Consider the following 16228-nt stretch of genomic DNA (forward strand, 5'->3'; position numbering starts at 1 on the left):
AGCTCTGCAATCTAGTTTTAAATAGTTACTAGGTGAGAGTAAATTTTGATCATCAACCTGATTGGATTGAAAAGCACCTCCAAGATCAGTGAAGCACATTGAGGGTATTCATTTCCAGAGAGGATTAACTTAGTAGACAATCTTGTCACATATGCTGGGGGCCTACATGGGGGGGGAACCTTACAGCATAAGCATTGTCTTTACTTTTTTTTCCTTTTTGATACAGATTCTCACTGTCTAACCTTCCATGTTCTGAAACTAACTTTGTGCTTCAGGCTGGTGTCAGACTCACAGAGATCCTCTTGCTTCAGCCTGCTGTGTGCTGGGACTAAAGTATGTGATTTTTAGCTGCTGTGATTTGAACTGTGCCATGGTCTTCTGACATGACAGACTAAAGCTTCTAACTGAGCCACAATAAGTCTTTTCCCCTTAAGTTGTGAAGTATTTTATCACAGCAAGTTGAAGCCTGACTAAAGTATACATACCATTGCCTCCAAAGATCATACATGGTCATTTATCTTATTGCTCTAGTGCTAGTTAACCACTAATTATTTTCTGTCCCTAAAGATTTTCGTTTCTGGACAATTCACATAAACAAAATTGCAAAGTATGTGGCATTTTCCTCTGACTGATTTCACTTAGTGTATGTTGTCAAGTCTTACTTTTTTAAGCATGCATGACATTCTGTTGTATTGTGAGGAGGTCAGAGGACAACTTTGTGGAGTCTGGAGTCTATTCTATCTTTATGTGGTTTCCAGGAATTGAACTCAGGTTTCTAAGCTTGAGTATGAAGTGCCTTTACCCATTGAATTATTGCCTTCTTTCTTTTCAGACAGAGTCTATATTGGTCTTAGTTTGCTATGTGGTAGAATATGACCTTAGACTCTGATCTTGGATGAGATTACATCTCTATGCTGCTATGTCTTTTTTACATATGTACACACACACACACACACACACACACACACACACACACATATATATATATATAAAATTTAATTAAAAATTTAAAACTATCTTATGTATATGGGTGTTTTTAACAGCATGTATGTCTGTGCAACACGTGTGTGTCTGGTGCCAGTGGAGGCCAGAAGGGACCATTGGGCCTCTGGAAAAGCAGCCAATTTTCTTAACCACTGAGCCATCTCTCCAGATCAGTCTTTTTAAAGTGCTAAACATTTATTTAGTTATGTATGTATCTATTTATTGTGTGTGTGTGCACATGTGTACTTGGGCCATAGAACTCATGCAGAGGTCAGAAGATAAGTTGCAGGAGTTGATTCTCTACTTGCTCTATGTAAGTCCCAGGGATTTAATTCAGGTTTGTCAAATGAGCCTTTTTTTTTTTTTTGGTCTACTATGCCTGGTTTTATATGTATTGGGTATCAAACCCAGGGATTTCCCAGTTTTGCAGACAAGTTTTGGTAACTCTGTTTAACTTTTTGGAGAACAACCACACAATGTTTCATGTTTAGCTGCACCATTTTACATTTCTTTCAGCAATGAATGAGAGATCTGTTTTCGCTACATCTTTGTTAATGCCAGTTACAGTTTTTTCTTATTGCAGCTATCCTCTTGGGTATGAGTAGTATTTCATTTTAGTTTGATTTGCACGTCCCAAATGAGTAGTGTTGTGTTTATTAGGCAGTAATCTCTTATCTGTACAGGACCTAAGTTCCTAGTACATGGCTAAAACCATAGTACTGAATCCTATAAAAGTGTACGTTTTCCTATGTACATATACATAGGATAAAGTTTAAGTGGTAAGGCAGACCAATAGTAAGATAGAACAATTATAACAAAATGCTTTAATTCAATTGTACCATTATATTTAAAGCTGTCTGCCTCTGGCAAGATGGACCAATGGAGAAGGGTGCTTGCTATACAAGCCTGGTGGCTTGAGTTTGATCCGCAGAATCTATGTAAAATTGGAAGTAAAGAACTCCACAAAACTCACTGAACTTTTAGTTGTAAGGGAAAATACCTGGATTGTTGAAGACCTAAGTTGTGATTTGAATTCCGTGACGGTTTTATGAGGGTGAAATATTACCACTACTTTTTGGTTGTTTATGTTTGTTTTGAGTTAGGGTCTATGTTACCCATAACTTCACAGTCCTTCTATCTAAGCTTCTCAGGCACTGACATTATAGATGAACATCTTCATATCTAAGTTACTACTATTACTATAAAAATATGCTTATGGTTGTTCAAATGAGACATCCCTTATAAGTCTTAGACATTTGAATACTTGGACCAGTTGGTGACTATTTGGGGACAATTAGGAGGCCTTTGGGGTGGGCTTGGGGGTTCAGGAGCCTTGCACTATTTCGAGTTTGTTCACTATGCTTCCTGTTTGAGATATAAGCCCTCAGCTGCTGCTCCAGCCAACATGCCTGCTACTTGCTACCATGCTGCCTCGCCTTGATGGAATCTTATGCCCCTGGAACAGTAAGCCCAAAATAAATGCTTTCTTTTTTTAAAGTTGCCTTGGTTGTGATCTTTTATCACAGCAATAGAAAAAAAAATCTAAGACAGAAGTTGGTGCCAGAGACTGTACTATTGATGTGATAGACTTAACCATGTAGCTTTTGTTTGTTTGTTTCTGAGGAATGTGGAAGACTTTGGACCTTTGGACTAGAAAATTGGTTGAATGCTATAAGTAGAGCTTAATGCTCAATCCTAGTAGGGCCTTGGAAGCCAGTAGTGCTGAGAGCTATGCTGACCTCAGAGGCCCAGCTCAAAAAGTTTCAAAGGGGAACAGTAATAGGAACTGGTATAGAGATCATTCTTGTTGTGTCTCTTGCAGAGACTTCGGTTCAGTTCCTAACACCCACATGGCAGCTTATTGGCTTTCCATAACTCCAGTTGAAGGGGATCCAGAACACTCTTCTGGTCTTTGTAGTCTCTAGGTACACATGTAGTGTTCATACATATATGTAGGCAAAACATTCATACTCATAAAAATCAACAAATATTCAAAAACATAATGGACTACTTGCTTTGGTGGAAGATATTTCAAGTTAACCTGTTGTGGTTATTAGTAATCACTCTTATGGAGACCTATAGTGAAAGGGAGCAGAAATAAACACAGAATGTACACTTTGAAGAGAACAGCATACGCTTGTGCTGGAAGAGCTAAGGTGACTAAAGCAAGTCCTGATGTGCATTGGGGAAAAGGCAGTGGTACGCTCAGAGTAAGACCCCATGCAGCTAAGCTTCCACCTTGTAAGAAGAAAAGGTCTAAGGAATTTTCTGCTCCTGAAAAAGAACAAGTCAAAGCAGCTAGGAAGGTGATTGAAGGGCACCAGGGTTCACCTCAAGTGACTATGTGGTTTTGGCTTCAGGTTCATGAAGGATGCAGGAGTAAAGGGATTGTGCTGTAGTCTTTCTCCCTGTGTCCTAAGGATGTGCATGGGGCTAAAATAAAAAAGTAGATGGAGAGGTGGCTGAGCAGTTAAGAGTACTTGCTGCTCTTGCAGAGAGCAGGGTTTGGAAAGCCACTGAGAACAGGCATGGGACAGAATTGTCCCTGAATAGAGAGGCCATTTTGTGAAGCTGTGAGTGTAAAGTCTGGATTGCCTCGGAGACCCTAGGATGTTGGAGATGCCAGAGTCCCAAGATATCTGCTAAGAAGAGCTGCATGCTGCATGCAGGGAATCTAAGAAGCCTGAAAGAGGGTGGGGGAGGTGTGCTGCAGTTATAAAGCTAGAAGGTAGGGTCATCTAAGCACTTTGACATTGTACACAGAACTACAGGATTTGGAATTTGCCCCGCTGGATTTTGGTTTGCTTTGGTCCAACATTTTCTTAATATATTTTCTTTGCTCCCTTTTGGAATGGCAATGTATATTCTGTACCATTGTATGCTGGAAGGATGTAATTTGCCTTTTGATTTTACAGGGTTACAATTAAGGGATTGCCTTGAGTCTCAGAAGAAACTTTGGACTTTAAACTGTGTTGAGACTGTGAAAGAATATGGGGACTTCTGAAATAGGACTAAATGCATTTTGTTCCACAAAACTGTGGAGTCCAGGGAGTTGGATATGGTGGTCTGAATGAGCTATCCCTCAGAAGTCTTGAGCATTTGAATACTTGATCGCCAGTTGGTGGCTGTTTGGTAGAGGATTAAGAGCTATGGCTTTGGTGGAGGAAGTATGGCACTGGAGTGGAGTTTGAGGGTTCAGAAGACTCCTCCATATCTAGTTTGTTTTCTCTGCTTCCTGTTTGAGATGTGATCTCAAAGTCTGCTGCCTCCCGCTGCTCTGCTTCATCACAATAGAGTCTTACCTTTGGAAAGATAAACCCCAAGAAAACCCTTTTCCACATAAGTTGTCTTGGTTGTGGTACTTTATCATGGCAGTAGAAAATAAAACAATGCTATAATAAATTTATACAAATGTAGTATTTTTGCTTTTCCCTCGAATTTTTTTCTTTTAACTTTTAGTACATTATTTACACGTGTGTGCACTAGTACATACTGTGGAGGCCAGAGGACAACTTTTGGGAGTCAGTTCTCTCCTTCTACCATGTGGGTCTTGGGGATTAAACTCAGATTGTCAGGCAGGTACCTTTACCACTCACCCATCTCACCCATCTCACCCATCTCACCCATGCCATGCCCCCTTTGTTTGTATGTGGATTTTTTTTCTGAGGTACCATTATGTAGCCCACACTAGACTTTTGGTCCTCCTGCCTTAGCCTTCCAATTACTGGGAGTTAGGTGTGTGCTGCCATGTCTGGCTTTACTCCCAGCCTTTTCTATGACTTTTGGACTATAGGTACCTGAATGTGATTGAAACTGTGAAAGTAAAACTACGTAGAAGAGAGACTTTGCTGCATGTTCTTTAGAAAAAGAGTTAAACCCTTTACCCATTTTCAGGGTGTAGAGTGCTGATGATTAATACCTCAGAGTCTTGAACATGCTAAACTGTACATTTTAAAAATCAGTTTGCCTTTGTATGCTTTGTCTGCTTGTTTTATGTTAAAGCAGGGTCTCATTAAGTACCTCTCACTGGCCTAAAGCTCACTCTGTAGACCAGGCTGGTCTTAAACTCACAGAGATCTGTTGCATCTTATTTGCATGTATTTTCTTCTACTTTATGGGTTGTTCTTCTCACTTCCTTAATGATATTCTTTGAGGTACAAAGGTTTAACATTTTTTATGAGATAGTTTCTTCCCCCCTTTCTCTTACTGACTTGTAGACATGTTCTGTTGTTTTAAAAATCATGTCTATGGGTATTTTATCTGCATGTCTGTCTGTATCATGTACATGCCTGCTGTCTGAGGAGGCCAAAGAGGGAACTAGATTCCCAGGACCTTGGGTTTCAGATTCCAGTGAGCTGCCATATGGATGCTGGGAGTTGAGCTTTTGTCCTATGGAATAGTATCTAGTGCTTTTAACTAGTGAGCCATCTCTCCAGCCCCCTGGTTTCTTTTTTAAGATACATTACCACTGTGTAACTCAGACTGGTCTTTATTTAGTTTTGTTTTGTTTAGTTAGGTCTGTATTTAGTTTAGATTGTCAACTCAGTGGTTGGCCTGCTGTAGCCTCCCGTCAGTTTTTTCTTCAGTTGACACTATATTTGGTTGTTATAGCTGGGAAAGTTTGCCTGGCCCAGGATAACCAAGATTTATTCTGGTGTTTTCTTCTAAGAGCTTTATAGTTTTAGTTCTTTTTAAAAAAAAGATTTTATTTATTATATATAAGTACACAGTAGCTGTCTTCAGACACACCAGAAGAGGGCATCAGATCCCATTATAGATGGTTACGAGTCACCATGTGGTTGCGGGGAATTGAACTCAGGACCTCTGGAAGAGCAGTCAGTGTTCCTAACTGCTGAGCCATCTCTCCAGCTTGAAACAATAGTTCTTATCTTATGTCTGTGATCCATTCCGAAGTAATTTCTGTGTTTGATGTGGGATGGGGATCCAATTTTCCTCTTGCACATACTGATTTGTGTTGTCCAATAACTTTGCTGAAAATACTGCTGTTTACTCATTGAATAGTCTTAGTTTTTTGTTGAAAATTATCTGACAAGAAGTATTAAGGCTTACTTTTAGCCTTTCATTAATTTTTCATTGATCTGTTTCCATTGCTATTCTGTTGCTAAGTTCTAATTTAATTATTTTCCTTAGTAGGCCTCCTTCCTTTTTTTCTTCTTCCCTCTGCTCATGTAGTCCAGGCTAGTAGCCTTCAACTCTCTATGTAGAGAAATAACCCGAACACCTGATCTTGTATCCATGTCTCAAGTCCCGAGATTACAGGCATGCATCACCCTGTCCAGTTAATGTGCTACTGGTGCTCAAACTCAGGACTTCCTTCATGCTAGCTAAGCACTCTAGCAGCTGAGCTACATCCCCTAATTGAATTGTTTTGTTGTAGAAGAGAACATATTTTCTTGAAACTTGTTTTATTGCGTAGCATCTGATGTGTTCTAGAGATGCTTCATCTGTGCTTGAAACAAATTCATATTTGCTCTTCTTAAAGAGAATGTTTTACAGATGTCAGCTAGGTTAGGTTGTTTGATACTATTGTTCAAATATTTTGTTATTGAAATGTCTGGTCCTTTCTTCAGTTTGTTAGGTTTTATTTCATGTATTATGGGGGGTATGATTGTTAAATATATGTGTATAGGCATATAATTGTTTCTTCATAAAATATCCCTTTGTCTCTAGTATTTGATATCAGCAAATTGGGCTTTTAAAAATATATTAGAGCCTGATAAAAATTTTAGGGTATGAGGGATTGGAGAGATGCCTAAATGGTTGGGGACCTTGTTTGGCTACATAGCAACTTGTAATCATCTGTAACTACAGTTCCAGAGGATCTGATGCTTCTTCTGACCTCTGGGCACAAAGCATGCACATTGTATGCAGACATGCATATGGAGACAAAAATTATACACATAAACTAAATATTTAAAAAATATGCTTCAAAGTTTTGGGTCTAGAGAGCTGGCTCAGTGGTAAGAGCACTTGTTACTCTTGCAGAGGACCTGGATTCAGTTCCTAGCACCCACATGGTACTCTCAACCATGCACAACTTGCTTACAGGGGATCTGATGCTGTCTTCTGACCTCTACTGGCACCAGGCAAAATACTCATATAATTTAAAAAGTTGATTTTTTTTTAGAGTATTAAAAAGATTTCCAAGGTCTGTGCTGAGGACTGAGGATTGAATCCAGGGCCTCTCACATGCTAGGCCATTGCTCTATTTCCGAATTACAACCCAATTTGAACTTTATTTTTTAGGACAGGGGCTTGCTACATTGTCCTGGCTGGTCTTACAGTTTTGATCCTTTTGCTTCAGCCTCTGGCTAGCTAGGATTACAAGGCATGGACCAGGGATTTCATTTAGAATGGTTGTAAAAAACAGGGTCTTGTCTGTATCCTAAGCTGACCTTGTACTCAAGGTTATTTAGTAGCATCTTTCTGTACAAGGACATGATGGCATGTGCCACCATGCCCAGCATAATTTGAGGATTCTCTCTTTTTATTTTCTTGTTTTTATAGAGTCTCATGTAGCTGAAGGTGGCTTGAACTTTTGATTCCTGCTGCCTTCACCTTGGAGTGCTGGCTTTACCATATTTTTTTCCTTCTCAGACAGGGTTTTTGTAGCCCTGGCTGTCCTGGAATTAGCTCTGTCTCCCAGTGCTGGGATTAATGGTGTGCACTACTACTCTCCAGATAGAATTTCAGTTTTTAAAAGAAATGTTACACTCCAAAAAAAGTGTGAAGATTTTTGTTAAGAATCATATAACTTTACCTATTTCTGGCTGCTTAGAAGTCTGTCTTCTAGATTTTTGGCCTTGAGGTTTCTGCATAAATGACCTTTGGTTAGGTGAAGTGACTAAGTATCACTGTTCTTACTTTAAATGAGCACTTAAAATGTTAGCAATTGGGTAATGTGGGTGAAGATTGTACTATATTCTTTGTTTATTCTTGCAGCTTATTTCCCCAGGTTAAAATTATTTCGAAATAAGTAGTTAAAGGAAAAAAGGTCTCAGGTCACTGATTTGGCTTCCTGGTTGAAGGTGCTTGCTACCAAATCTGATAACCTGAGTCTGATCTTAGAAGCCACATGGTAAAAAGGAAAGAACAAACCCTTGAAAGTTGTCTCTAAGCTCCACGTAAGCCCCACAGTGGGCACACACACAGAATAAGTAAATAAATATAAAAAGAGAAAAAAAACTTGCAGGAAATAGCAATCTTATTAAGTGGCATTGGAACTGTATTGATTTGGCAATGTAACCTGATAGACCACCTTATGAATTCTTACTTTCATTCTTAGCTCTAGTGTTAAACGTAGATGTTTTTAATAGTACACTCTTGTTGGTCAATTTCTGAATGTTTTCATTGGACTCTTAATTATCCATCAAATAACGGAGTAAATATTGGACTTATACTTCCATAATGTTTAGAGATGGCAATAATCTCCTGCCCCATAGGAAATCATGAGTGTAGTCCTCCTTAACTTTGTTTTTGAGTTGCCCAACTTCATCTTTTGGTTACAAAAGTCAATTGCCCTAGCATCAGTTGTTGCAAAGATTCTCTCCTTGTTAAGTTTTCCTAAAATTATTGGACCATCAATATGTGGGTTTACTTTTAGACCATTTTCATTTCTTTGTGTGTGTGGGGTGTGTGTGTGTGTGTGTGTGTGTGTGTGTGTGTGTGTGTGTGTGTGTGTGTGTCTTCCCTTATGGCAGTACCATAGTATTTTGTTTTTGTTTGTTTGTTTTATTATACTAGAAATACTGCCTTAATAATGTAGTTGTTATTTTTTGAAACCCATGTAGCCCAGGCTGGCCTCAAACTCACTGTGTAGCCTAAGATGACATTTACCTTGTTCCTCCTGTCTTCACTTTCAGAGTACTGAGATTATAGATGTGTGCTTCCAAGCCTGGTTTATGTAATGCCATGGATTTTACACAGGGCTTTGCCATGCTAAAGCAGCACTGAACCTTCTGAACTACATTCTCAACCCAATAAATTAGCAGTGACATTGACCTCTGATCTCTTCATGTTAACTTAAGGTTTCCATGAACACATGCTTATGTACAGGCATAGAACAAGTGCGCAAGCAAGTGCACGTGCATGCACACACGCACACACCTCATATTATCAAAATCAAAAAATATTAAATATTTACAAAAGCGAATGAAGGATTCTGACAAGATAATATGTAGAACATGCCAAATTTACATCCCTATCCATATTGTATAAGGGTTCCCCTTTACCTGCATTCTTGCTAGCATTTTCTTTTCTTTTTTTCTTTTATGATATTTTTTGTTTTGTTTTTCTAGACAGGGTTTCTTTGTGTAGCCTTGGCTATCTCAAACTCTTTCTGTAGACCAGGCTAGCTTTGAACTTACAGAGATCTGCTTGCCTCTGCCTCTGTGCTGGGATTAAATGTGTGTGCCACCACTGCCCAACAATTTTTATTTATTTATTTTTAATTTTGTAATTATATTTATGAACAGAAAACTTAGGGTACATTTAGCCCAGTTTAGTGACGAGTTTTTTTGCCTTTTCCTTTTCCAGCTTGGCAATGTGAGCCATAGACTTAGAACCCAGGACATTGCCTCCCAGTGGCAGCAGATTTCGTCATATATGCCATTATAATTGGTCCTAATAGCTTCTTCCATCAGCTTAGCCAGAGCACCCTCGTCTTCCAAGTTAACCTGTGTGAAGGCAACAGTGGTGCACATCTTCCTGTGGACCAGGTGCCCTAGTCTGACCTTTCCCTTGATGATGCAGTAGGGCACCCCCATTTTTAGACACAGGGCAGGCAGGAAAACCACCAGCTCACTGGGGTCTACATCATGGGCAATCACCACCAGGTGAGCCTTGTTCTCCACCAAGGTGGTGACTATGTTGACCCCTGCTCGGAGGACAGGTGGTCTCTTAGTTGGGACATCCCCTTTGCCATCAGCTTTCTTCTCAGCAGAGGCCAGCAGCCTTTGCTTCTTCTCCTGCTTTGTCTCTGGCCTGTACTTGTGGGCAAGCTTCAGCAGCTGAGTTGCTGTTTGCCTGGCCAGGGCCTGGGGGAACTGGTTAATTAGGCAGGAGGTACTGTGAGCAGCTTATAGAGGATGGCTCTTTGCCACTGCAGCCTGATATAGCGGAGCCATTGGATGAAGTGTGTGAGATCTCTTTTGGGCTGGAGGTCCTGCTGAAGTTCTTAGGCCTTTTCTCAAACAAAGGAGTGACTACCTTTTTGGCCTCCTGTTTCTTGCCAACACAGCAGGGGCCAGGGCCACCTTCTTCCTTTGGGCATCTTACTCGGCTGGAGGCAATTTTTATTTTAATTTATTTTTTTCAACTGGTCTCAGTATGTAATCTTGCCTGGCGTGAAACTTGCTATGTAGACCAGGATAGCCTCGAACTCATAGAGTTCCATTTGTCTTTTCCTCCCAAGTAGTGAAATTAAAGGCATGTGCCACCATACTCAACCCAGCATTTAATTTCTTGATGATAACAGTCTAACTGGAATGAGATGATATAGTTTTAATTGATATTTCATTGATTACTGAGGACACTAAACTTTCTTTTTCATATGTTTGCCATTTGTATTCTTTTGAAAACTGTTCACTAGCCCATTTATTAATTGGATGATTTAGATTTTGGGGTATTTTTTTGTAGTTCTTTATATATTCTAGGTATTACTCTACTGTATGATGTATTATTGTCAAAGATTTCTTTTTCCATTTTAGTAGGTTGTCATTTTTTTATATGCAACTGGTAAGATATAATTGCCCACCTAAACGTACAAAGCCGGTACCATCCATCCCTTAGGAACATTGATAACAACCTGTAAATACACAGAGCGAGATCTTTACGTCATCCTCCATTGTCCTGCCACGGCTTCTCTCTCTCTCTCTCTCTCTCTCTCTCTCTCTCTCTCTCTCTCTCTCTCTCTCTCTCTCCTCCTGTCTCCTCCTTTATGTTCTAGTCTCCTCCTCTTCCTTCAAACCTCTCTCCTGCCCATCCTTCCTTCTCCTCCAATGACAGGCCTCCTTCTATTCTGTACCTGCCCCTCACCTGTACTTTACAAATTCAATGGGGAGAAGGTTCTGGTGAAGTCACCTGATTCCTGAGTACAGTGACTAGGCAGCTGTCCTTGGGGCAGTGAAATTAGCATCAAAATACAGATAACTTCAGGGCAAACCACAACATTTCCCCCTTTTTGTCCAGTTAAAAAGCCTTTTCACTTATATATAAATTGAGAACAGTTATTATTACCATTCTACAATTTATAAAGCATATGATATACTCAACACCTAGTCCATCAGTATATCAGTTAAACAGAACATTTAGTTATTCATTCCAGCTTAAGAAAGGCTTAAAATCTATATTATATCTTGGCTAGCTTGTATACTATCTGATAACTATCCAATAAAATATGTATATTCAGAGTTATACAGCCTGATAGGCTATGAGGCTATAATCAGTTTTCAACCCCATCAGAAATCTTTGAATGACCAAATATCTATACACATAGAAAGACTGACACGGCTTCTAGAACTGAGAGGTTGTAGAGACAAATCTCCACTAGCACAGTCCCCTGTTAGCAACATGTGAGTGCAAGTCTTTAGCCTTCTGGCCCAAAATCAACTGACAGACTCTTGAAATGCAGATTTTGAAGGGCTGATCACCCTGTCTTGGCAGGATTTATCTGTCAACTATTCTGCATAATTTGTCCTTTTCTGGACAGTATTAGTCTGCAGATGAAACAGGCAGTTTTGTCCAGTGGCTGCCTAGCCACAAAGTATTGCCTCACCTGGAGGTAGAGATGTTCATATTCTTCATTAAATCCGCCAAAGGGGAACTGTTAGGAGCAGATATATCTCAACAAAAGATAAATAACTTTAAATCTCAAAGTTTGTGGATTTCTGACGTTTTTGAAAATCATCTATCTATATAAGACCATCTGAACTGTTGTCTTTATATCTTAATAATATCTTGAAAGTACTCTCACAAAGTCAGCAATATGTTTGCTATTTGACCCTTAACTCACATGTGTAATCAACTCAGAAGTTTGTAATGACATCAATAGAAGGACTTGCACTAAACCCTGTACTTTTAAACTTTTAACAAATAAATTCTATATCAAAGCAAAGATATGATTTTAGCTTAGTTAACAGATGAGATTACGATTGTATAACTCAATCTAGCTAATTCCTCCCTGTTAAATTACAACCATTTCTAAATTCCTCATAAAAACAACTTTAGAATAACCACTTTCAGCCCCCCAAAGTCCAGGGAATTGGGGCGACGACTCCTCTATAACTTCTTCAAGCTGTACATGGGCGTTGAGATATCCTTGGGGGTAGGGAGTAGGAAGAATGAAGCAAATACTGTAGCTGATATGTCCTAACTGGACTCAGCTGAAAGTCCTTGAGACCAGGAATCCAAGTAGACACGTTCTGTAAAATACAACTCTTAAGACAAAAGTTTAGAATTGAGATATCTTGTTTGATTCTCCTGAATCAATTTTTCAGGCGGTCTACCTCGATCAAATCTGATCAATATGACTCTGTGAGGTTTCTAGAGCCTAATCACACTTTTTAAAAACACAAAAACAAAATCTTTCTCCCAAAATACTGTGTTCCTTAGTCTGTAACCAGAAAAGCTTGTATTATGTACTCTCTCCCAGAGTAATAATATAACCATAAAACTCAAAGTCACACCCATTATTAAGATTAAACAATTTTTTTAAAAGCTAAACAATAAACCTGATAGGCTTTTGTACTCTGTGATATCAGGAAATGAACCCAAAATTATTGTGGAGCCCACGTTAATAGATTCCGAGCTTCCTGTTGTGGTAAATATCGAAAGTAACCACAAACCCTGGCTTGCTGGTATCAATGAGCCATATGGCCTTTAGCGGGGTAATTCATAAAACAAATTAAACACCTTTTATCAATTCTAATATTAATAAGCAACGTATCAAACCAGGACTTTAGTCCAAAATATATCCATCTGTTAAGCTCTCTACCCGGAGCCACAGATTTTTCTTTATTACTTCTATATGTCTGCATTCACTCTCCCTGGTGTTACAGACATTCATCACAACTCTTTACTTGGAGGTAGTGACTAATTTTTCCTTATCTAAGTTCTGAACCATGGATGAAAATCCCTACCTGATTCAGGTAATCTCTTTATTCTCTTCTTTCTAAAAACAAATGTAATCACCTTTTAATAATACCTGTAATTTAGAAGTAGCTTGTCTAACTAGGATTTCAACCCAAAATTCCCGTGGAGCCCACGTTAAAAAGAATATGAGTATCCTGAAAGACTTAAAATATAAAAAGACTTAAAATGTAAAAATATAAAAATAAAAAATATAGTTGTCTTTTACCTCACTAGGTCCAGCACTGCGGTGTCCCAAGATATCTGCTAGATATCTTGGCGGAAACATATCCCAATTCTTTGGCGGCCCAGTGTCTCCTGCCGCCGCAGACTTTCCTACACTCAAACCATCAAAAGAACACACAGCACGATAACTTTAGATACAATTGGTAATATATAATTGCCCACCTAAACATACAAAGCCTGATACCATTCATCCCTTAGGAACATTGATAACAACCTGTAAATACACAGAATGAGACCTTTATGTCAGCCTCCATTGTCCTGGCATGACCTGCCTCCCTCCCACCCCCGCCTCCTCCTGTCTCCTTGTAGGTTGTCTTTTTGACCTTGTGATTATTTCCTTTTCTAGGCAGAGCTATTTAATTACATGCAATGTCATTTATACATTCTTGGATTATTTCTTGTGATATTGAGCTCCTTTTCAGAAAGTACATGCCTATTCCTGTGCCTATATCTTAACCTGTCTTCTTCAATTGCTCACTACCTTTTTTGAGACAGGATCTTACTACGTAGTCATTGGTTGCCTAGAACTATGTTGACAAGGCCGAGAGCTGCCTGCCTGCGCCTTCAAAGCTCTGGAATTAAAACTATGGGCCACCACAGCCAACCTTCCACTTTATATTTTGAGACACTGAACCTGAAGCCTACTGATTTGGCTAGGCTAGCTAGCCAACTCATTCTAAGGATTCTCCCTTCTCTGGCTCCTCAGCATACATTATTGCACCTGGTTTCTCCAAGGGTTCTGAGGAGCTAAATGTAGGGGTTCATGCTTGCCAAGTAAGCATTTTACTAGCAGGCCTATTTCCCCAGCCTTCTGAAATAATTTTATTTTGAAAAATTTCAAACATGTAAAAAAAAGTAGCAAAGTAGTACACTGAAACTTTGTATGCTGCTCGCCTGCATTCTTAATTAGTAATGTTGTAACTGTTTTCTGTATATCTCAGAAGATGACAATGTAGTATGTTGGAAGCCAGTCTGGTCTACATAGTTTTATGCAGCCAGGACTAAATAATAAGGCCCTGTCTCAAAAAATATGGTGAGCAATTAAAGAAGACAATGCACACCAACTTCTATTTTCCATATATACATGGGAAAAAAGTTATTTTTCGTTTTTGGTTCTTAGGTGATTCTCTACCCTCAGCTCCCTGGTAACGGGACTATAGGTGCATTCCATAGCTCTCAGCTGGATAGGACATTTTTCCATAATGAATATAGACTTTGAGGTTAAGATGATGAATTTGTTTGGGGAATGGATTGAAGTGATGATAGGGCCAGCAAGATGGCTCAGTGTATAAAGTGCTTGTCAGGCAGACAGCTCGAGATTAGTCCCAGGAATTCATATGAAGTTAGAACGAGGGAGCTAACTTACACAAATAATAAAACATTGTAAGATGTGAAGATAGCACAACATTGTAACTAAGGAATGCATCAAGGCTATGGGGCTCTTCATGTAAAATAGTTAAAATAGTAAACTTGATTCTACATATATTTTAGCACAAATTAAAGAAACTAGTATCAGGTGAATTCAGAATCTTAGGCAAAATTCTTCTGGAAAAACGTAGTATTTTTACTCAACTTATGTATGGCTAAGTGAATTCAGGATTTGGGCACCTATATTGAATTTGGGGGTTTGAGATGAGCTGAGAACTAGGTATCTGTGTTTGAAGACATATTGAACTGTATGCAACATGCTTTAGTAGTCACTGTAGCTATATTAAAAATGATAACACATAGTCCCTGAAGTCTTAGTTGTATAGAAACAAGAATAAACTTTTTATTAAGAAAGAAGCAATTATAAATCAGGTGACTTGTTTTTTCAACAATTTCTGTTGTAAGATGGTTTTAAAACTATCTCTTTTCCATCCTTCAGATTGCTACGGGAATATATGACTACATAAAAGGAAGTGCATTCTGATAGTTCTGATACCTGAGATGTAAGTGGACTGAAGAGAGAAGCAGGAAAAAGTTTAGTGCCAACTTTAGTTACAATGGCCACTGATTCTGGGGAGCCAGCTAGCACAGAAGATTCTGAGAAGCCTGATGGAGTTTCCTTTCAAAGCAGGGTTGCCCGGGCTGTTGCACCTCTGACTGTAGAAGCTAGAATAAAGGAAAAATACAGTACCTTTTCTGCTTCTGGGGAAACCATTGAAAGAAAGAGATTTTTCCGAAAGAGTGTTGAGATGACAGAAGATGACAAAGTTGCCCAATCTTCCCGCAGAGATGAAAGAAAAGTTGCAACAAATATTTCAAGAGTAGAAAAAGTTCCTACAAATGTGCTAAGAGGTGGGCAAGAAGTTAAATATGAGCAGTGTTCAAAGGCAACCTCAGAATCCTCAAAAGATTGCTTCAAGGAGAAAACTGAAAAGGAAATGGAAGAAGAAGCAGAAATGAAGGCTGTCGCAACGTCCCCTAGTGGCAGGTTTCTAAAATTTGATATAGAGCTGGGAAGAGGCGCTTTTAAAACAGTATATAAAGGATTGGACACTGAAACATGGGTTGAAGTTGCTTGGTGTGAGCTACAGGTGAGTATATAATTTTCTTGGCCTTATTAATTCCAAATTTAGCTGCCAGGACTGCCTGCATGATCCAGGATAAAGAGGCGAAGAGCCCTTCCACTATCATCTAGAAATTATACTCTTATCTTGAAACACATGCCAAGCTTTGTAAAAATTATCTTCACCCCCAGTGTCCTATTTTTCTTTTTCCTACTCCCTCTCTTCTTCCTCCTCTTCTTTTCTGGTCATACTAAGGATGGAATCAGGAGCCTTTTCAAACTAGGCAAATAGTCTACCATTGTGATATATTTCCAGACCAGTTTTGCTTTTAGCTTAATTTTGCAGTGCTGGGAATAAAC

At 39.1% G+C, this 16228-nt stretch overlaps 2 protein-coding genes across 12 annotated transcripts in view; one reads left to right on the top strand and one right to left on the bottom strand.

The window, feature by feature from the left end:
- Window positions 1-16228, bottom strand: part of LOC134484045 (large ribosomal subunit protein eL21-like) — a 345020-nt gene that overhangs the window by 321237 nt on the left and 7555 nt on the right. The window lies entirely within an intron of this gene.
- Wnk3 (WNK lysine deficient protein kinase 3) overlaps window positions 1-16228 on the top strand; it is a 143013-nt gene that overhangs the window by 19668 nt on the left and 107117 nt on the right. For 10 of the 11 annotated variants that reach the window (XM_063280058.1, NM_001411818.1, XM_039099806.2 and 7 more), the window contains exon 2: window positions 15245-15896. In XM_063280058.1, coding sequence (XP_063136128.1) covers window positions 15363-15896 — 534 coding nt within the window. In that variant the 5' untranslated portion in view covers window positions 15245-15362. Of the gene's footprint in view, window positions 1-15244; window positions 15897-16228 lie in introns of those variants that run through there. The other variant, NM_001163607.1, reaches the window with a different exon arrangement.

This window comes from Rattus norvegicus, chromosome X, assembly GCF_036323735.1.
Source record: "Rattus norvegicus strain BN/NHsdMcwi chromosome X, GRCr8, whole genome shotgun sequence".
Classification (NCBI taxonomy): domain Eukaryota; kingdom Metazoa; phylum Chordata; class Mammalia; order Rodentia; family Muridae; genus Rattus; species Rattus norvegicus.